Source organism: Perognathus longimembris, chromosome 3, assembly GCF_023159225.1.
Source record: "Perognathus longimembris pacificus isolate PPM17 chromosome 3, ASM2315922v1, whole genome shotgun sequence".
NCBI classification, from domain to species: domain Eukaryota; kingdom Metazoa; phylum Chordata; class Mammalia; order Rodentia; family Heteromyidae; genus Perognathus; species Perognathus longimembris.
The window spans coordinates 90,708,988-90,730,227 of NC_063163.1; the positions used below are offsets into that span (position 1 = coordinate 90,708,988).

General features: G+C 46.9%; 2 protein-coding genes across 2 annotated transcripts in view; one reads left to right on the forward strand and one right to left on the reverse strand.

The window, feature by feature from the left end:
• Pole (DNA polymerase epsilon, catalytic subunit) overlaps positions 1 to 11,171 on the reverse strand; it is a 47,546-nt gene extending 36,375 nt beyond the window's left edge. Inside the window, exons 1-13 of the mRNA XM_048343209.1 lie at positions 11,069 to 11,171; positions 8,752 to 8,893; positions 7,761 to 7,841; positions 7,372 to 7,416; positions 7,147 to 7,239; positions 6,450 to 6,604; positions 5,331 to 5,472; positions 5,148 to 5,228; positions 2,835 to 2,942; positions 2,601 to 2,711; positions 2,242 to 2,327; positions 1,890 to 2,009; positions 153 to 285 (exon numbers count right to left, since the gene is read on the reverse strand). Of these exons, the coding sequence (XP_048199166.1) occupies positions 153 to 285; positions 1,890 to 2,009; positions 2,242 to 2,327; positions 2,601 to 2,711; positions 2,835 to 2,942; positions 5,148 to 5,228; positions 5,331 to 5,472; positions 6,450 to 6,604; positions 7,147 to 7,239; positions 7,372 to 7,416; positions 7,761 to 7,841; positions 8,752 to 8,893; positions 11,069 to 11,148 (1,377 nt within the window). The 5' untranslated portion in view covers positions 11,149 to 11,171. The remainder of the gene's footprint in view (positions 1 to 152; positions 286 to 1,889; positions 2,010 to 2,241; positions 2,328 to 2,600; positions 2,712 to 2,834; positions 2,943 to 5,147; positions 5,229 to 5,330; positions 5,473 to 6,449; positions 6,605 to 7,146; positions 7,240 to 7,371; positions 7,417 to 7,760; positions 7,842 to 8,751; positions 8,894 to 11,068) is intronic.
• Positions 11,172 to 11,578: 407 nt separating this feature from the next.
• Positions 11,579 to 20,797, forward strand: Pxmp2 (peroxisomal membrane protein 2). The gene is made up of 5 exons (XM_048343217.1): positions 11,579 to 11,762; positions 14,122 to 14,235; positions 16,594 to 16,756; positions 17,681 to 17,800; positions 20,505 to 20,797. Exons 1-5 carry the CDS (start codon positions 11,641 to 11,643, stop codon positions 20,571 to 20,573), a joined length of 588 nt encoding a protein of 195 aa, XP_048199174.1. The 5' UTR covers positions 11,579 to 11,640; the 3' UTR covers positions 20,574 to 20,797.
• The last annotated feature ends 443 nt before the right edge of the window (positions 20,798 to 21,240 follow it).

The following is a 21,240-nucleotide window of genomic DNA, read 5'->3' on the forward strand; positions in this document are numbered from 1 at the left end:
AGGTGCAGGACAAATAAATGCATTTTGGAGAAAACATCCCCACTGGGCCAGAGCAGGCTGAGCCAGAAAGCTAGTAGCCACATCCCAGGAAACATGGCTTTTCTGGGACCCTGCAGCTGCATGGGACAGCTGATGAGAAGTGGCTCACATGCCTGGGGCTGCTCCGTGGCCATCCGGCACATGTCCTCAGGGTCCAGTTCTACAGGGTCATAGCCAAGCTTTGCCTTGGCAGCTGCCTTGAGATTATGACTGCCCACTGGAAGGTAGCTGTCCCTCTTCACCCACCTGCGAAGAAGAGAATAAAAGCCAAGAAATGATGCTAACCAAAGGCTAGCAGAACCAGACATGACAGAAAAATTACAGGTCCTATAAGACCCCATGATGCAGGACCCTCACAAAGTGCTCTATCAGCTAATCTCAGACATGCCCAAAATATAAAGAAATGCCAGGGCATCTTTTGTCCCTTCATCTTATTTTTTTTGTGTGGGCTGGTCCAGCCTTAGGATGCTGTCCCTAAGCTTCTTTTGCTTAGGCTAGTGCTTTACCGTTTGAGAGACAGCACCACTTCTGCCTTTTTTGGAATAGTTTATTGGAGATAAGAGTTTCTCAGACTTTTCTCCAGGGCTGGCTTCAAACCACAATCCTTCTGAGTAGCTAGGATTACAGGCATGAGCCAGCAGCTCGTGTGGTCTCATCTTATCTCCTATACTTGGCAAAGAAGTTGACTAGTCTTTTGAGAAATAAAAAGATAAACAATAGGAATTTGAGGGCGTCTCTCTACCCCATAGGCTTTGTGCCATAAACACTTGGGGAAACTCTCTTCCTCTCCTTACACAGTCCCTTCAGCATGAATATGCTCAAGATCACCTTCTTTAGTAGGCCTACATCTCTGCTCTCTCTTTAATCCTCTGCCTTCAAGTCCATATAATTCACTACTGACCTTTGGAGACTGCAGCTGACCAGTGGCCACAGCCTCTGTGCCAAGTGGTCATTCTTTCCCCCTGAGAACATCCCCATAGTCCTTTCCTTCTGTTCTACTTCTCACCTTGAGCGTTTACCTAATACCAGGGCTTTGACTGAGAACATAAATCCAGGGCATAACCTCAACCAAGCCTGAGGTTCAGGTAGCCACACCCAGTCTCTGGGCCCCTCTTTACATACTGGAGCAGAACAGTTGTACCTAAATCGCTTCCTACCTCAGACCTGCTCTCTGACCTGCCTAGTCTCAACTAGCAGCACAGAGATGTTCCAGCCACCCATTCACGTACTGATAAGGCCTCTATCTCTTACCAACAGACCCAAGTCCTGACCTCCCTGCTTACTACCTTAGATCAAGACTGCCATATGCCACCCTATGAGCTGGCCCCATCCACCTGGCTCCCCTGGTAAATCAAGTGCTAAAATGCCAGCATGAAACAGAACTGTGGTAAGGCTTCAAATGATTCAGGGTGCCCTATAACAGCTGGTGGAACCTGCCTCCTCTAAAGCCAGTTTGTCTCATCTGCATATCCATACCTGCCTTCCCAGCCACACGGGCCTGAGCCACAACACCATGACTTTCCAGATCTCTGAGCTATCTTATATGCTTTTCCTCAGTCTGGAGCAATAATATTCCCTTTGTCTGGGCAGTAAAAAGATTTCACTTTACTGGTGTTTCTTTCTGGTCTGCCTTCCCTACTCTTACAGGCTGATACTCAGCATGTGTTTGCTGACTAAGCAGAGGACTAACAACTGTCAGAGATGGCATATTCCTGGGCTGTGCCAGGCTACTCTCAAGTGACTGAGAGGCACCTCTTGGAAACCACTTCTATGAGAGATGTATTAGAAGTCTTCAGACTCACTCATGGAGGCCACAGTAATGAGCCACTACTTACTCAGTGGGCACCTACCTGAGGCAGTCCATGTGGATGCACTGTGGTGCCTTATATTCCCCCTGGCTGTCCTTCTGGAAGCCTATCTCCTGGTACATGCTCAGGCCGTGAACTGCTGCCCTGGCTTCCACAAATGGCCTAGGGATGAAAGAGAAGAGGAACGCTATGCAGACAAGTTTGCCTCTGATTGTCTTTTCTTTGTTTTTCCTGTTCCAACAGGGACATTGTTCCCAAGAGACACCAGAGTGAAGTAGATACCCCTAACACCAACTTCTCCATCAGAACAGAAGCTGAGAAACTCATTATGCCATTAGGCAGAGGCTCTCCTCTCCTCCCTTCCAAACTACCCATGGATAAGATGTTGGCTTACCAATCAAAAAAATCACCATTGTAGGTGACCATGACAGTGGGTTTGGTCTCCTGGACATGTTCAAACCATCTCTGGATTAGATGGACCTGGGCTCAACAAATCACAGCAATCAGCAGGTTCTGTTTATCTGTTCCCATCTCCTTCCAAATACCTCACCCAAGATGCAGAAAAAGCAGTGTCATGTTAGTCCTTATACCAGGCCCCCTCCTAGCCCTGGGTATGGAAGAGGACTGCACCCTGAAGAGGGAGCCCCCCCTCCCACCCCCACAGCATCAGCCCTGACTCAGCGAATGCCATGCTGCATGTGTCTTCCCATCTTATCACAGTCGTGGAGCAATTCTTCAGTGATGTTTCTTTACCTCATCAGGTTCATTGAAGACACAAAAGGGCCCTTCGTATTCTGGCTTAGGGGTAAACTCGAAATCTTCAATATCTTCTGACACAATCTCCCTATTAGTGATGAGGTAGCCCTGGCAAAGTTTACCAGCAGACAATACAAGTTAGAGACAATACAGCCAAGCCACAGCCTCCCAGAAACTACACATCAATGGGAAAGCATGCTTGTATGTTTCCCAGGAGGAAGGCCTGCTCACCTGCCCATCAATCATGTAGGAGATCATCATAATCTGGTCTGTCTCAGCATCAGGAAACTTGAGGGGCAGTTTAGTTGTCTCAATATCAAATGCCAAAACGACAGGGTCCTGGAAGGATGGAATGTAGCATGAAGGCCACTACAAAGCCAGCCAGGGTTTGATAGCTTCTCTTTGGATACCCACTATCAATCTATTCCATCTCTGGCTGTGAAAAGCAATAGTTTAAAGGCTCCAAAAGAATTGAGAGATATCTGATTGGTCAAGTCATTCAAAAACATGTTCTTTCATATGAGGGCGTAAAAACAAGTGGGTAAGGGACAAAAGCTAGAACTGCCAACCAGAACACCTTCCAGAATAATTCAGTCTCAAAGCTACTTGATGAACTTCACTAGGCCAGGCACACCTATAATCTTTCTTTTTTTTTTTGGGGGGGGGGGGGTCAGTCCTGGAGCTTGGACTCAGGGCCTAAGCACTGTCCCTGACTTCTTTGTGCTCAAGACTAGCACTCTCCTTCTTGAGCCATAGTGCCACTTCTGGCTTTTTCTGTTTATGTGGGGTTGAAGAATCAAACCCAGGGCTTCATGCATGCTAGGCAAGCACTCTACCACTAAGCCACATTCCCAGTTCCCACACCTGTAATCCTAATCCTAGCTACTCAGGAGGCAGAGACCAGGACGATTGTAGTTTGAGGCCAGACTGAGCAAAAAATTAGTGAGACCCCTATCTCAACAAAGAAACTGACGGGCTGGGAATATGGCCTAGTGGCAAGAGTGCTTGCCTCCTACACATGAAGCCCTGGGTTAGATTCCCCAGCATCACATGTATGGAAAACGGCCAGAGGGGCGCTGTGGCTCAGGTGGCAGAGTACTAGCCTTGAGCAGGAAGAAGCCAGGGATGGTACTCAGGCCCTGAGTCCAAGGCCCAGGACTGGCCAAAAAAAAACCAAAAAACAAAAAACAAAGAAACTGAGTGTGGTATATATGCCTATTGTCCAAGCTAGAGAGAAGTATAGGTAGGAGAATCATGATCTAAGGTTGGCTGTGAAAAAAATCCTGAGATTCTACTGGAAAAACAACTAAAGCAAGAAGGTATAGAAATGTGGCTCACGTTGTGGAGTGCCTGTTTAACAAGTATAAAGCCGAGTCCAAATCCTACTACCCTTCACCGCAGCCCACCAACAAATACACTGCCTCAACTAAGGTTTACAATAGCCCTGGCAGGTAACTTCAGAAGAGCTGACATTTTCACGTTGGAAATTTCATGTTTCTCAGAAAAATGGGGACAAAGACTTTCCTAAGCTGAGTATTATTGCTCAGGAGGCTGAGATCTGAAGATCACAGTTCAAAGCCAGCCCAGGGAAGGAAAGCCCATGAGACTCTTATCTCCAGTTAACCACCAGAAAACCAGAAGTGGAGCTGTGGCTCAAAGTGGTAGAGTGCTAGTCTTAAGCAGAAAAGCTCAGAGACAGCACCCAGGCCCTGAGTTCAAGCTCCATGACCAACAACAACAACAAAAAGACTTTTCTAGGGTCACAAAGCCATACATGAACCAAGGCCATCCAATTACAAACACATTTCTATTGGTTATCAACTTCTCAAGCCACAGGTTCCTTGAAAGGTTTAAACCCATCTTAGCTCAAATACTAATGTCACAGGGTATATATATCATATGGATGCTAAATGAAATTATACTCTTAAGTCAGAAACTGATTTTTTTTTTAAAGTTCTAACTTCACAATTCTTTCAAAAATTCTTTCAAAAGTGGGCTGGGAATGTGCCTTAGTGGTAGAGTGCTTGCCTAGCGTGCATGAAGCCCTGGATTCGAGTCCTCAGTACCACATACACAGAAAACACTGGAAGTAGCGCTATGGCTCATGTGGTAAAGTGCTAGCCTTGAGCAAAAGAAGCACAGGGAAAGTGCATGGGCCCTGAGTTCAAGCCCCAGGACTGGCAACACACACACACACACACACCCCTTTCAACCGGGCACCAGTGGCTCTGGCCTATAATCCCAGCTACTCAGGAGGCTGAGATCTGAGGATCATGGTTGTTTCAAAGCCAGCCTCAAAGGCAGGAAAGTCTGTGAGACTCTTATCTCCCATAAACCACCAGAAAACTGGAAGTGGTGCTGTGACTCAAGTGGTAGAGCACTAGCCTTGAGCTGAAGAGCTGAGGGACAACGCCTAGGTCCAGAGTTCAAGCCTTATGACTGATAAAAACAACAACAAAACAACAGCAGCAAAAACTTTCCAAAAAGTATCTGAGGAAAATGAAACAAACTTTAGGATAAAGGAAATATGTAAGCAGTACTTACAGGTCGTTCAACAAGGTCATCACGCCGAGTAATTTCCACTGGAAAAGCAGTTCCCCGATATCTGACGTTGTACCAATGAGCCTGTGGAACATGTAGCACATAAACTAAAGAGTTCTACCATCTGGGGAAGCAAGCCTACCTCAGTGAGTATTTAACCACTGTATCTCCTGGCTAAGAACTTACCACATGGATCTTGAGATCAATGGAAAGGCGGATATGGTAGGGAACATCATACTCTCTCATGTCCACTATGTTTTCCAATTGGTCAGCTATTTTCTTAGAGGTTTCCTCTTCATCAGTAATTACACTTCCCCCTTGCAGAACACTGGGGAATAAACACAAAGAGCAGCAAATTCAACCATGCTCTGCTAGGGCCTGGGTCTTTACTCTCCCAGCATCTACATCAAGTAAATACAAGGGGCAACAGGAGACTGCAACGATTAGGGTAGTCCATCAAGGAATAGACTTGGGCAATCACTCAATCTGAGCAACAGGACAGAGACAAGAGAATTCAGAGAACACAAGTTGTGAATCTTTTATAAGATGTAAGTTACAACTGGCATTACAGTCAGAACCGCATCCAAGTATGGGCACTGTCCCTGAGCTTCTTTTTGCTCAAGGCTAGTGTTCTATCACTTGAGCCACAGTGCCACTTCTGGTTTTTTTGGAGTAGTTTATTGGGGACAAGAGTCTCACAAACTTTCCTGCCTGGGCTCGCTTTGAACCTCAATCCTCCAATCTCAGCCTCTGAGTAGCTAGGATCATAGTCATGAATCACCCACACCTGGCCCCCCAATACTTAACTTCAACTAACTCAACTACTTAACTCAACTAACAAAGAGCTGGAACTGGAGGTATGGCTCAACTGGTAGAGGCCCAGATGAGTAAGAACTCAAAGCCCTGAGTTTAAGCACCAACACCAGAACAAACATAAACAAGAACAAAAATCTGGGATCTCTGGAGAAGATACACTATGTGAAACTTGTACTTAATAAAATTTGAAGATGAACTAAGGATGAGGGAATCAATCTAAAACATTATTTTATTGTCATAGTAACTCATTCCTTATGTAAGCCCACCCCTTACACAAGAAAAAGAAAAATGGCTAAGACATAAAAATATATCCTTGGGAAGTCACTGTGTATTTAATATGGTACATATGAAAACTTCTATGTAACTGCTCCGATGTTTCTTCATTGAATAGAGCCAGTCATCACTGAAGCCTCACTGCAGAGTTCCCACCTCCTCTCTGTTATGCCATTCCAAACCAGATGGTGGTTTCCTTACAAGAAGGAAATTTACCTGGAGAGCATTGCTGTATACGCATTGCTGGCATGGTCCTGCTCCCGGTTCTTCCTCACAGCAGGGGAAATCTCCTTCCTTACTTTGACAAGGTCTTCCACAGTGTGAAAGGACAATCTGATGTAATTCCGCTTCAAACCCACTAAGTGATTTGGCTGTAAAGAGAAGACACCATGCTCATGAGCTCAAGAGAAACAGCACTTCACTAGTAAATAGAGTAATGACTTCCAGTTAGATATGCACAAGTCAGCACAGCCTCCAAAGCACCTCCTCTACCTCTGCTTGTGGCCACTTGTCATCAGAGTTCCTTGAAGATAGCTTTGGGAACAATCACCATCCTCCATATGCCGCAATAAATGAATGACCTAAAGCCAGGTGCCAGTAGCTTTTATCTGTAATCCTACCCTCAGGAGGCTGAGATTTGAGGATCGAAGTTCAAAGCCAGCCCAGGCAGAAAAGTCCCATAAGGCTCTTATCTCCAATTAACAACCAAAAAGCTCAAGTAGTAAAGCACCAGCCTTGAACAAAAATGCTCAGGGATAGTACCCAGCCCCTGAGTTCAAACGACAGAACTGGCACAAAAAAATAAGTAAAAAAAATAAATAACCAGACTTCCTACTGTGTCCAACATCACCTGCCATAGGCAGCTGGACGCCAATCTCATATGTCCATGAGAGGTCTGAGTAGTAGTACTCACCAGGTCCAGGTCCTCTTTGGGGACAGTTTCTACTTTGGCAATTTTACCCTGAAACTTCTTGGAGAGAAAAGATGAAACTTCTCGCTCACAACCCTAAATCAGGATTAGAAGAGACTTCCCATTAGTAAGATCTAATTCTTTCGGTGCCTATTTCCCAGTTCTAAAGCCCACTACCAAACAAGGCCCACATGATATCTGATCTGATTTTAACAAACACAGACTTACCTTTCTAGTTGCAATGTAGAAATATGGCTTATAGGGCAAGGCCACCTGCAAGAGTCATCAACCCATTCACATAAAATCAAAAATAAAGAAGGGAGAGGCAAGACATTCCTAGTATTAACCAATAAGAAGTCTCAATCCAACTCACCTGGACATTAGCAGGACCTTAGGAATTATGGATCTACAGGTATCTAGGGGCAACAGCTTGAGACACCACACTGTTCACCTTCCTGAGCTGATTTCTGAGTTCATCTTATATGGAATTGGTAAGCCCAAGGGGCCCAGCTACACACTAGAACCTCCCACTCCCTTCCTGATGGACACATAGCTGGAGTGAGCACCTGTCCTTTTGGACCACTTTTTAGTTTTATTAGTGGGGCAGAGAGGCTTACCTTAAATCTACTCCCATCATCTTGAATAAAGTAGTAATCCACTGCACTGACTAGGCGTTTATCTTCATCTAAAATCTCAGTCTGTAAGAAAACCACCTGACATGAGTATATTATCTTCTACACAGCCTAAGAACTCTTCCCAGCCCCCCCCCCCACTCTCTCGCTTTTTGCAAGTCCTGGGGCTTGAACTCAGGGCCTGGGCACTGTCTCTGAGCTTCTACTACTCAAGGCTAATGCTCTACCACTTGAGCCACAGTGGCACTTCCAGCTTTTTCTGAGTGGTTTATTGGAGATAAAAGTCTCACAAACTTTCTTACCCAGGCTGCCTTTAAACCGCAGTTTTCAGATCTCAGCCTTCTGAGTAGCTAGGATTACAGGCATGAGCCACTAGTTCCCGGCTTTCTGGGCTTCTCTTTGTGAAACTGAGCATTTTAAATTCAAAGTCATTGCATCTGGCTCTTTACTCTGTCCCTACAAAAATATCACCAACCTGTTCACAAGAACTACATAACAGTGCCCAAGGAGGACTTACCTGAAGTTCTCCTTCATAGTCCTTGAATGCAAATATGACAACCTTCATCTTAGTCCTACCACAGTAGTTTCTGTGGCCTTCCCTTATGTTAAAAAGCAAAGGACAGGTTTGAACAACCAGCTCTGCCAAACAACAAGCTTCCTTCTTCCTCATCACCTGCTCTTCAGACAAGAACTATGCTACAAAGATATAAACCACACTCCAGGGCTGGGAATATGGCCTAGTGGTAAAGGGCTTGCCTTGTACACATGAAGCCCTGGGTTCGATTCCTCAGCACCACATATATAGAAAAAAGCCAGAGCTGTGGCTCAAGAGGTAGAGTACTAGCCTTGAGCAAAAAGAAGCCAGGGACAGTACTCAGGCCCTGAGTCCATGCCCCAGGACTGGCAACAAAAGCAAAACAAAACAAACAAACAAACAAAAACCCCACATTCTAAGGAGTGAGGTACAAATACTCACAGGGTGCATATTGATAAGCCAGCCAGTCTTTTCACCAGGCTCCTTCAGCCTCTCAAAACCAAACCTTGAGTCCATCTTGTCTGTCCACTGACTCCTCTCCAGGCGCTTGAGCGCAGATGCTGAGGAAGAGGGGCCATCATCCCTAAGTGAAAGAAAGGAACCCAGACTTTACCACTTATACTTCCTCCCACCTCATGACTCTTAGCACCCCTCTAAGTGTTTCCAGTATAGTACAGCACATGTATTCCTAAACAACTTTGGGATTGGCAAAAGGCTTACCAGATTCATGGGAAAAAGTGGCTAGGACAGGTCTTTTAGGACTTTGTGAACACCAACAAAAACGGTAATCCTGGTTGAATGATGCTGCCTTGTGGGCATAAAAGAAATGCACAAAATGCACAGCTTGGTACTCCCAGAGAAATTAAAACTAATGTTTATACAAAAGCTCATCTGTGAATGCTCATCGGATCTTTACTTGTGCTAACTAAAACCTACAAACAACTCAAATATTCTTCAGTAGGAGGACAGTTGATTTTTGTTCATTCGTCTGTGAATACTACTTGGCAATAAATAGAATTTGGATGGCTCTCAAAGGAATTATGTGCAATGAAAAAAGCCAATCCCCTAAATCACATACTTCATATGATTTCATTTGTATAACTTTCTTTTTTTTTGGGGGGGGGGGTCCTGGCTTGAACTCTAGGCCTAGGCACTGTCCCTGAGCTTCTTTTGCTCAAGGCTAATGCTCTACCACTTGAACCACAGCACCACTTCTGGTTTTTGTTGTTCATTGGAATTGTTTCCTGGGGACTTTTCTGCCCTGGTTGGCTTCAAACTGGGATCCTCAGATCTCAGCCTCCTGAGTAGCTAGGAATGATTATAGGCATGAGCTACCAGCACCCAGCTTGACACTGAACTCTATGCACAACATTACCAATGGAAGAATTTGGATCTCTATAATTTCTGAAAAGTGCCTGGAGAATCTATAATTAGAAGCTGTTTCTGGGGCTGAGAATATGGCCTAGTGGTAGAGTACTTGCCTTGTATACATGAAGCCCTGGGTTCAATTCCTCAGCACCACATATATAGAAAAAGCCAGAGAGTGGTGCTGTGGCTCAAGTGGTAGAATGCTAGCCTTGAGCAAAAAGAAGCCAGGGACAGTGCTCAGGCCCTGAGTTCAAGCTGCAGGGGGGAAAAAAGAGCTGGAAGCAAAGTTCAAGTAGTACAGTGAAGTAGGATGGTTAAACCTATGTCCTGGCTCAGGATGGGGTTGTGGCAGAGCATTTGCCCAGCAATGAGACCCTGGGTTCAATTCTAGCACAAACGGACCGGAGGAAGGGCATGTCCAACTCAGTTGATTACTTCATAACTCTTAGCCACAGATGTACACAACTGTAGCCCCACCTCTTAATAGTCTAAACAAGATATGGCCACAAAATATTTAGCATAATAGCTATCATTACTATCGTTGGGTGTTTTTTAAAATTTATAATGTTTCCTTTTCGCAGTGCTGGGGATCCAACCAGGGCCTTGTGCAGCTGTGGCAAGAATTGTACCACCGCACTACATCCCCAGCTCAGCCACTTTACCGCCACTTTTTTTGGCCAGTCCTGGGCCTTGAACTCAGGGCCTGAGCACTGTCCCTGGCTTCTTTTTGCTCAAGGATAGTGCTCTGCCGCTTGAGCCACAGCGCCACATCTGGTCGTTTTCTGTATATGTGGTGCTGAGGAATCGAACCCAGGGCTTCATGTATACAAGGCAAGCACTCTTGCCACTAGGCCATATTCCCAGCCCATACTGCCACTTTTTATTTTCTCTATGTTCCCAGCCTACTGGTCGTTGCTACTAACCAACACCACAGTCTACGCCCGGAAAGAATTCTGGTCAGTAGTCCTTGGTTCAAACAGGTTTTCTCAGCACACATCCGAAAGCGTGGACACTTGGGCCACCAAGCAGCTCACTGTCAGTACTCCCCTGCTAGGAACTCCGCAGGCCTCTCCCTCGCAGGGTGGCGACCCGATCTAGTTTCCCTTCCCTACCCCAGACTACCGTACCTAGCCGGCGGCAAGGCTAGAGTAGCTGCGGGGCCGGGGGAGGCACAAGACTAACGACAACACAAGGGGAGGACGACGGAGGACAGCCGCTCCGCGAAGCGCTGGGAGAGCGGAGTTGGCCCGGCCCGGGGCGGGCCGTGCGAGGTGGGCTCGACCTCGCAAAGCAGAGAGGAAGCCTGGCTCCCGCGCAACACAGTGGGACGTGGGCGGAACCCCACCCGCGGCCAAGGCCAGTGTCTGGGGAACGAGTCGCCCGCTCTCACCGGCTGGCCTCGCCGTCCACCTCCGGCTCCGTGCGCCGCCGCCCGCTGTTCCTCAGGACCATGGCACCGCGAGTGGACATCCCCAAGCTCCGGGAAAAATTGGCGCGCTCCCACCTACTCTCGCGAGAAACTGGAAACGCCCAGTCATCCAATCAGAAGGCACTGCCCTCACAGCCCCACTCCAATCGGCACGCGGGCTGCTGAGGGTGTGGGAGGCAGCCGAGCCCAAGGTGGAGCCGACAGGAGCTTAGGCGCGCCTAGCTCCCCGCCCCGGGGCCCGCCCCGGAGCCCGCCCCTAGAGGCCCCTCCCCTCCCCTAGAAGCCCCGCCCCACCCCGCCTTCTGACTGCCCAATCAGCGACTTCACTCGGGGAGATGGCCCACTAGGGACCGGGGAAAAAATGTGTGGAGTCGCGCTCCGTGCCGGGCAGAGTGGCTCCAGGGCACTGCTGCGGGCAGCGGTGGGGCTGGAAATGTCAGGCCGTCCCCGCCCCGCGGCCGGCGCCCTGGACCCTGAGCCGGGCGGGCCTGCCGCGGGGTCGGCGTCCAGAGCGGCTCCGGGAAGCAACGGCGATGGCACCGGCGGCGTCTCGGCTGCGGGCCGAAGCCGCGCTCGGGGGTCTCCCGCGGCGCGCGCTCGCCCAGTACCTGCTGCTTCTGCGGCTCTACCCGGTGCTCACCAAGGCGGCCAGCAGGTGGGCGCGAGGAACCAGACGGAGCGGCTCGTGGGGAAAGGGAGGCGGGGAGCGCGAGCCGGTGCGCCGGGGCCGGCGAGGGGCTGACGGGGCGCCGAAGGCAAAGCCCCGCACGCCGCAGGGTACCCAAGCCCGTGGCCGGCGCGGCCCGTTAAGTCCTACTTCCAATATTGAAAATGAACCCAACTTCAACCTCTCAATATTCATGTATAACTAAATACTTTATCACTTGCATCTTTTTTTATCTTCTGGATTTCAGAAGGTTATACAAGGGAGTTACAATTTAACATTTCAATCTAAGTGTCCAGTGCTTCTTGATCAGCGTCACTCCTGAAGTTTGTCTTCCTAACTCAGCTTTTCTAAGAATGTACAGAGTGCTTTTCTGTGTGCTGAGTCTACGACTGTGGTCGAAATAGGTGCTAGAGCCTCACCTCTCTCAGAAGCCATGTCTCAGTGTACTGAAAAGCTAGACAAGAATCGGATCACTATAACATGAACTGGCTAGGGAAGCTTCTCCTGCAGTGATGACATTGAACAAGCCTGCAGAGGAATGAAGCAATAACTCTAGGGGTGAGAGGGCACAGCAGGTACAAAGTTTCTGAGGGATGAACTAGCACATTTTTGAGAAACTGGAAAGGGACAGTCTATGACAAAGAAGTAGCTGAGGGTCAGGTCTTTGTATTCCATACTAAAATTTTTGATTTTATAGTTTTCAGACCTAGCCTTGTAGGGCAACTGGACCCATCTCCATTTTAGCTGAAAATCTTACTGTGACAATGTACTTCACACACAGTTTTAATACAGAGATTGCCTGGAATAGTTTGCTCTACTGGAAAAATTTTGTTAACCATAGTACAAGTATATCTAGGGGTTGACATCCCACAGATTTCTGGGGTTTTTTCTTCATAATTATTTCCCTGGAAATCAGGAACTTAGCTTTTATGAAGTGATAAAAACGAATTGGCCACAGCAAATCCAGTCTCCACTTAGTTTGCCCTGCACCATGAAGTATATATTAAGTTTGCCTCTGGGCTGTGGTATGATGTTGTGATCCTCAGGGCCCTAACGAGGCTTCTCTAGTCCCTCTACAGGAAGAAAACAGAGGAATGAAGCACAGAAGAGAAGAGCCGGATTCAATTAATTACAGCCACACCTATGCCAAGACTGGCAGGCTCTATCAAATTCCATGTGAAACCTACATCAGAGATTCTAGGTTCTGCAGTTTGGAATAAAAGCAAGGTCTGACACAACTACTAGGGTACACAGGAGAATTCAGTCATTCTAAAACCCAGGAAGAATGTGGTCACCTGCCATGCAGTCTTGACACACTCAGGTTCCCTAACTAATCTTGTCTTTAGCCTCTCCTGAGGGTATGGGGAGAAATCACTTTGGGAATCACCTTGGGAAGATCTTGGGTTCTGTGCATGGAGTACTCCAGGGAATAATACAAATGTGTCAAGAATTGTGGCTGCTGGATGCTAGCTCATGCTGAAGAGGCTGAGATCTGAGGACTAGGGTTTGAAGCCAGCCCAGGCAGGAAAGTCTGTGAAACTCTTTATTTCCAATTAACTATGGAAGGGCTGGAAGTAAGGTGTGGTTCAAGTGATAGAACACCAGTTTTGAGCAAAGAAAGCTCAGTGCCTGAGTTCAAGTCCAGTGCAGAAGGAAAAAAAAAAGAATTGAGGTGATTACTGGGTGCCAGTGGCTCACAGCAGTGTCAGCAGATTACAGTGATGCTCATTCAATAGCTGTAATCCTACTTACTCAGGAAGTTGATATCTGATTATCAAAGTTTGAAGTCAGCCTAAGTAAATTCGTTTTTTCTGTACTTATCTGTGTTTATTTATTTATTATTATTATTATTGCTGGTCCTGGGGCTTGAACTCAGGGCCCGAGCACTGTCCCTGAGCCTCTTGGTGCTCAAGGCTAGCACTCTAACACTTGAAACATGGCACCACTTCTGGCTTTTCTGACCAGTTTATTGGTTTATTGGAGATAAGAATCTCACAGTTTACTGCCTGGTCTGGCTTTGAACCACAATCCTCCCATCTAAGCCTCCTGAGTAGGATCACAGGTATGAGCCACCAGCACCTGGCATGTGTGAATAGCATCCTATAGGGTAACAATGGAATAGCACACACAGAGTGTTGGCATTAATGTAGCTCAGTAGGGGGAATCCTTACTATATTAATGTATGTGCACATGTGTTACTGTATGTTGTCTCTACCTTGGCAACTGCTTTTGTAAAGATCCATCCCACCATCCCTCTCATAATCTCAGAGTAACCCTGCAAATTCCCATGCACGATGAGCATTTTCTCTCACTGCCTGCTCCTGACATGATTGCTTTCTGTCCACAGTGGCATTTTGTCAGCACTTGGGAATCTCTTGGCCCAGATGATTGAGAAGAAGCAGAGAAAAGGAAACTCTCAAAATCTAGATGTCTGTGGGCCTCTTAGATATGCAGCTTATGGGTGAGTGCCACAGGAGGACTGGCTGCCCACAACAACTGAGAACAACAAAGCCAGACTCCTGACACCAAAGTTTTGGAATAATCTTACTTGGAGTTTTGTTTCCATAATCATTGAAGTAGCTTGCATAGCTGTAGTCCTGGCTGCTCAGGAGAGGGAGACTGGAGTTTGAGACCCTATATCAAATATAAAATACAAACAAAAAGGTTGGAGGTATGGCTGAGTGGTAGCATGCTTGCTCTGGGTTCAATATCCAGTATGTGTGAGGGGAAGCATAGAACTAATCATCAGAGGGAAAAATGTCAGAAATGTAATTATGTACTATGTGTGTGCGTGTCTCTGTATGTGTGTGTATGTGCATGTGTGCGTGTACTTGTTTTCTTTTTTTGTGTGTGTTGCAGGGGATCAGATCCTGGGTTTCATTCATGCTAGATAAATGCTGTACTACTAAGCTTTACCCCCTAGTCCCTAATATAGAATTTATTTTATTTTGCTCTGTGTTTTTTTTTTTAATCTTGTTTAGGCTGGTCTCAAACATGAGATGCAAGACGCTCCTGTGTCAGCCTTCTGAATAGTTGAGATTACAGGCATGCATCACTGTGCCTGCTTGTAGGTTTTTCTTTTCTTTTTTATTGGTTGCTTATGGGGCTTGAACTTGGCTTGCGCTCTGTCCCTAAGCTTTTTTGCTCATGGCTAGTGCTATAACACTTTGAGCCACAGCTCCACTTCAGGTATTTTGGTAACTGGAGATAAGAATCGTACAGACTTTCCTTCCCTGGGCAGGCTTTGAACTGCAATCCTCAGATCTCAGCCTCCTGAGCAGCTAGGATTACTGGTATGAGCCATCAGCACCTGGCCTTGTAGTTTTCATTTTGAATGAAGTCTGAGGGCAGATGACTTACCTGAACCTACAACCAGACTCCAGGAATAAGAGACCTTGCAAGATTCTCACTGGACTCACAGAAGCAGGAAAGCATCTCAGATAGGGCTAATTAGATTCTGTTATTTCTCACCATGTAAATAGCCAGAAAACAAATATTTAATGTATCATGAAACACATCATTTTCCAAGCTTCTTTTGATATTCCAAAAGCAAAGTGATTCAGGATTTATTTTATTTTGTTATTATGAGACTGGGTATTGCTATGTTGCCCAGGCTGGCCCCAAATTTCTGTGCTCAAGCAATCTTCCTGCCTTGGCCTCCAGAGACCTAGAATTATGTGTGTTCACTCAGCTCATTCTAGGGACTGCAATGAATTTTTTTATTAGTCCCTAGAATGAATTTATTTTATTTTTGATTGTGGGGCTTGAACTCAGGCCCTGGATGCTGTCCCTGAGCTCTTTTGCTCTACTACTTTGAGCCACAGCTCCATTTCTGGTTTCTGAGTCGTTAACTAGAGTTAAGAGTTTCATGGGGACTTTTCTGCCCAGGCTGAATTTGAACCACGATCTTCAGATCTCAGCCTTCCAAGTAGCTAAGATTACAGGTGTGAGCCACCAGCGACCCACTTAGAATGAATTTCTTGACCATTAACTTAGAAGCCTTTTTTGTGTCTGCAAACTTGCTGACCCGAGTCATTGTTCATAGTGTATCTGAAGCAGTATCCTCTGGCCAGAGGCATGTAATGACCTCAGATGGTAGGCCTTACCCACTGTATAGTCTTCCCTTTGCCCATGACTTTGCTCTCTTCCCACCAGAAGCCCTGCCACAGGCCACACAGCACCCAACAGCAGAGTAGCAAAGCCTAACAAGAGAACCTGTTAGACTTTCCATCGCAGGATATAAATTTAGTCATTGCACTCCCTACATCACTGCTTTTTGGAGCTTTGGTTTTCTGGGCTCTGTACTCTGCAGGTATACTCTGGAATTTTACAGCTCAGCACCAGATTCTCCCTGGACAGCTTGGTTAAAAGCTTGAAAAGCAGAGGCAGGTCCATTTCTTTATTACTGTCCTAGGCACAGGGGGATGGCAGTGGACAGACTGAATGATGATGCCTGTATGCAGGGGCAAAAGGGGAGTATATACCCAAATAGATTGGATTGTGCTGTGCAGACAATGAAACAGAGAGAACATGTATACTACACCAGGCATGTACATCAGCCATCAGGAACAGCTCTGCCAGCAACAAGTATGGAGAGGCTGGCCACCCACCCAAAGACTAGGGCAGCATGGGGCACAGAGCATTACGGAAGGAGTGACAGTTCTGTTCTGGCAAAAACAGTGGCTGAACCCAATTAAAGTATTTTCTAGAAAGTACACGTAGACAGGTGGTTCTCTGAGCATGAGGCACGGTTTAGGACCAGGGTTGGCTCTTGGGGTGAGGCTGGACCAGCCTGGCTCACACTTACCATGGGCCTCAGGTTCTTTGTCACAGGCCCACTGAGTCACTACTTCTACCTCTTCATGGAGCACTGGATCCCTCCTGAGGTGCCTTTGGCCACAGTCAAGAGGCTCCTGCTAGACCGTCTGCTCTTCGCACCAGCCTTCCTGCTGTTGTTCTTCCTCATCATGAACTTCCTGGAGGTGGGTCCTGCCCCTGTGTTTGCTGAAGTTTCCACTGTTCACAGGGCTCTGAAACCTAATGTTCCTGGGTAGGACTCCTGGGAGTCCTGGGTGCCTTTTACTGCTGTCAACTTGAAGTTTCACAGTTTCTTTTACAAATATAGGAAACAAACCTCAGTGCTTAGTTTCCCTCAGTAGAAATTCATGAGCATCTTGATTCCAAGTATCAATTGCTACAGCTTTCTTGGAGTACCATACATGTGCATTCGTAAGACTGTGGTACATCTTGTCACTGGATGTGTTGACAAAGAAGCACATGTACTGTACTATAGGGTTGTTTCCAAACATTTTGGTCATTGGTTCCTTTGTAGTCCTATATACTTTGTTGTATCTTATAAAACCTGATTCTGAGAAAGGATACATAGGTTTCATCAGAGTGCTGAAGAGATCCATAGTACAAAAGTTTTAGGCTCCTTTACAGTATTTCAGAAGTCTTTCAGTGTGAGAAAGTAATTGTGTCTCCTCCTCCTCTTCTTCTTCCTTTACCTTCTCCTCCTCCTCCTCCTTTTGCCACTCAGGGCCTGGGTGCTATCTCTGAGCTTTTTTGCTCAAGGCTAGTGTTCTACCACTTTGAGCCACAGCTCCACTTCCTAATTTTGTGTATCTTTATAATGTTAGATATTATTTGCTTATCTGCTATGTGTATTCTTTCATTAGCTTTGCTTATTTTTATTATTTTTCTTACTTACGTATATATTTATTTACTTGTATTAAGACTGTCAGTCCCAAACTGGGTGCTAGTGGTTCACACCTGCAATCCTAGCTACTCAGGAGGCTGAGATCAGAGATCCCGGTTTGAAGTCAGCGGGGGCAGACAACTCCAAGAGTCTCTTGTAGTTGAAGCATTGAGAGGGCAACTGACTCTCACAACTGCCCTATTTGCAGGGGAAGGACACCCATGCCTTTGCTGCCAAGATGAAGAGTGGCTTCTGGCCTGCACTTCGGATGAACTGGCGAGTGTGGACACCTGTGCAGTTTATTAACATCAACTATGTGCCTTTGCAGGTGAGGATAGCCTTGTTTGCCATGAAACGTCTTTGCTGCAGCTTTGCTGGACTTTCTTTTGGCAAGCTGTAGTTTCTCAAGCCTTGCTTTTAACTAAATTACCAGATTCCTGGTCCAGCCCTGAACTGTGTCCCATAATCTAGCACTGGAGTTGTGGATTTGGAGCAGAGCAGTCACTCCTGGTCTCCAGAATCACCTGTCTCATCCATTCCTTGAGCAATTTCTGGGGCTTTCTAGTAATTGAAACATTCTGGGTTGCTTGAGCTCAGGAACTGTAGTAAGCAAGCAGGTACAGCGGAGCAGGATGAGGCCTGATGCAAAGCAGGTCTGTCCAGTCAGAGACAGGTTCCTTTTGGTGAGCTTGCAGCTTTGGGGCTGCATGGGACTGCCTGGTGGAGGGCAGCATGCCTGCTCATCTGGGCTTGATTTGGATGGTGGAGAACAGTGCTGCTGCAGTTGCTCCATAGTAGCTGTACTCTCTTCAGGCTTCATCTACCTGTGTCCCCCAGACACCCAACTTGAGGGAAAAGGGCCCCAGCAAAGTCACAGACCAAGGCCTCTAGCAAAGGCACTCCTCCTCCAGTATCATCTAGGGACTTCATCAGAGTTGTGCTGGGAGTTGGACACCAGGAACTTTTGCCAAGTTCAAGATCCAGAAGAAGGAAAATCAGCTACATGTTTTGCAGAGTAAATAAGGGAAAGGCAGGAGCCCTCATAAATCCCAAGTTCAGTCAAGGCCCAGGGCAGCAGGTTCAGGCTTCCCTGTGAACTCTCCTCTACATTATTTTAGGCAACCTGGAAAGAGCTCACACAGGCTAGGAGGCCACCCCTGCTGAGGAGGCCCAACAGAGGACCAGATTGGATGGGGGAATGATGTGGCAGGCCACCCCCTGCCCCACATAAACCACACTCCATATACACACTCAATACTCCATATACTTACTCTGCATATACAAACACAATACCTACACGCCACACCCACTACACATTTACACACATACCACTTAGCACCATATGTGTACACAAAACATGAACATACAGACCACATACATTCATAGTGCATCACATCACACATGCTAAGAAGTAGCAGAAAAGCAGGGGAACATAGTGATTGACAAAGGATGGTCAGGCATAGTGGAAGCTGTAGGAAATTAAAGCAGAACAGAAACATGTGCCCAATGACCTTATCAGCAACCTTCCTAAGAACATGTCAGGGCTGGAAGGGGTTGAAGCCAGAAATCACGAATCTAACTGGGCATTGTGGTATGTACTTGCAGTCCAAGATCTTTCTTGTAGGGCTAAGACAGGAGAATCATTAACTTGAGGCCATCCTGGGCTCCACAGTGAGACCCTGTACCAAGACAGAGGGGGACAGGGAATTGAAATTAAGAGAATGAGAAATCAGTCACAAGTCTTTGAGCTTGATTGAGGTGTCAGAGAAGAGGTAGGGAGAAACAGAAGAGGGGCTGGGGTGGAGAGGCACTTTGAGTTTCAAGAGGTAAGGCCACAGGTGCTCAAGAGGTGTTCACAGGACACTTATTGTGGGACAGGCGAACACACTTGTTTAAAAAAAGGGTTATCTGGAGCCACCCTGTGGACAGTGAGCTTCCCATGAGCATGCAGAGTTTTACTTGGCTTAGGGCCTTCCCCTGTGACAGAAGAGACACTCTAGTGGGCAACGGACAGGACTATCATCTGTTTGTTGTGGGTCTGAGTAGTGGAGGTAGGTAGGTGATATTGAGGGGGGAAAAGAAGGGGGAAGTAAAGAGATCAGGAGAGTAAGCTGATTGGAGAGAGGATTCTGGACAGAGGGAGCCAGTCAGAAGGTGAATATCCTCTTAGCAGAGGCCTGCAACTGGTTCACCTGTAGTTGGCTTCTAGGGAGGTAGAGGACAGGATTTTTTTTAGAGTGCAACCGCAGGATATTCTAGATGGGAGTTACAGGTTTTCAGGAGTTCAGAGGCAACACGGTAGAGAATCAAGGACTACCAGTGTATGGAGGAGTGTAGAGGCCAGAAAACAGTGCTTCTGAGGAGTGTAAGAAGAGTGGCAGGCAAGCAGCAAGATGTTCATTGTAGGTCACTGAAGTAGATTCTTTAAGGACAAAAGACATTTTTCAGTAGTATTCACTAAGTAGCTACTATGTGCCCCTCTGCTCTAGACCTGTGATTAGCAAGAGAGACTCATGGAGCCACCTGCCAGGGATAGACAGCACCTGGCTAAAGGTGATTTTGGGTGGGATTAAGTCCAGATGATGAAAACGAGTGCCAGGACATGGGGTTGGAGAAGAAGGCAGGTCATGTGAGACACGTGAGATGTGAGGCAGGCAGGGGAGCAGGGACATACTGGGTGTTAGGTGGACTTTACACAGAGGATGCAGCACTGCTTAGTGGCCTGTCCCAGGGAAGGAGAAGCTCCTGAGCTTAAAGTGTTCAGTACAGGAGGAGAAGTACTGTTCCTCTTTTGTGATTTCTTGAGTCAGGGCCTCAGCTCCCCTGGCCTACAAACATTGTTAGGAGGGGACTGTCCTCCCATCTCTGCTGAGACTTAGCACAGAATTTGGTACTAACTAAAGTGTCAGGAAATACAGGTGAGTGGGCCATCCAGAAAAACCAAGTGAAGCAATGAACCCTTCTGGGTGGCTGGTACATGGTGGATGTATTCAGGCCCTCTGCTCACCATGGCCCACCTGTTCTCTTGGCAGTTCCGGGTGCTCTTTGCCAACCTGGCAGCTTTGTTCTGGTATGCCTACCTGGCCTCTTTGGGGAAGTGACTTCAGAGGCACTGTGGACAGAGACCTGGGGGAATCCACCTCCCAGAGGGAGCTGCAGAACCTGCCCAGGCAGGACTTCACCTAATCACAGGAGGAGAAAGAGAAATGTCAATGTCAGCACCTTGTGCTTTAGAAAGGCAGCAGCTGACGTGGAAAGCAGAGGGGCCTTCAGCTGTCACCTTCGACCAGATGAAGGTCACAATAAAGGGTAATGCAGCTGCTTCCGTGGTGGTTGTGAATTCTTAAAACAGTTGCTGTTTGGGGAGAAATGCACAGCCAGGTTTTGTTTTATTCTTTTATGTTAAAATAGATACAACCCGGGGCTGGGAGTATGGCCTAGTGGCAAGAGTGCTTGCCTTGTATACATGAGGCCCTGGGTTCGATTCCTCAGCACCACATATACAGAAAATGGCCAGAGGTGGCGCTGTGGCTCAAGTGGCAGAGTGCTAGCCTTGAGCAAAAAAGTAAGCCAGGGACAGTGTTCAGGCCCTGAGTTCACGGCCTAGGACTGGCCAAAAAAAAAAAAAAAAAAAAAAAAAAAATAGATACAACCCCAACTCTCCATTCCTTCTTCCTGAGTCATGACAGCCACCATTCTGCTTTGTTTATGAATTTCAGTCCAGGAATCCCCCAAGAGTGGATTCACAGTCTTTCTTTTGGAAAGCTT

Excerpts from the sequence above, each read along its gene's own strand:
- Pxmp2 (XM_048343217.1), top strand. The coding sequence starts at position 11,641 with ATGGCACCGGCGGCGTCTCGGCTGCGGGCCGAAGCCGCGCTCGGGGGT. Across the intron at positions 11,763-14,121 it reads CTCACCAAGGCGGCCAGCAG|TGGCATTTTGTCAGCACTTG; the intron begins GTGGGCGCGAGG and ends TTCTGTCCACAG. Across the intron at positions 17,801-20,504 it reads TCAACTATGTGCCTTTGCAG|TTCCGGGTGCTCTTTGCCAA; the intron begins GTGAGGATAGCC and ends TTCTCTTGGCAG.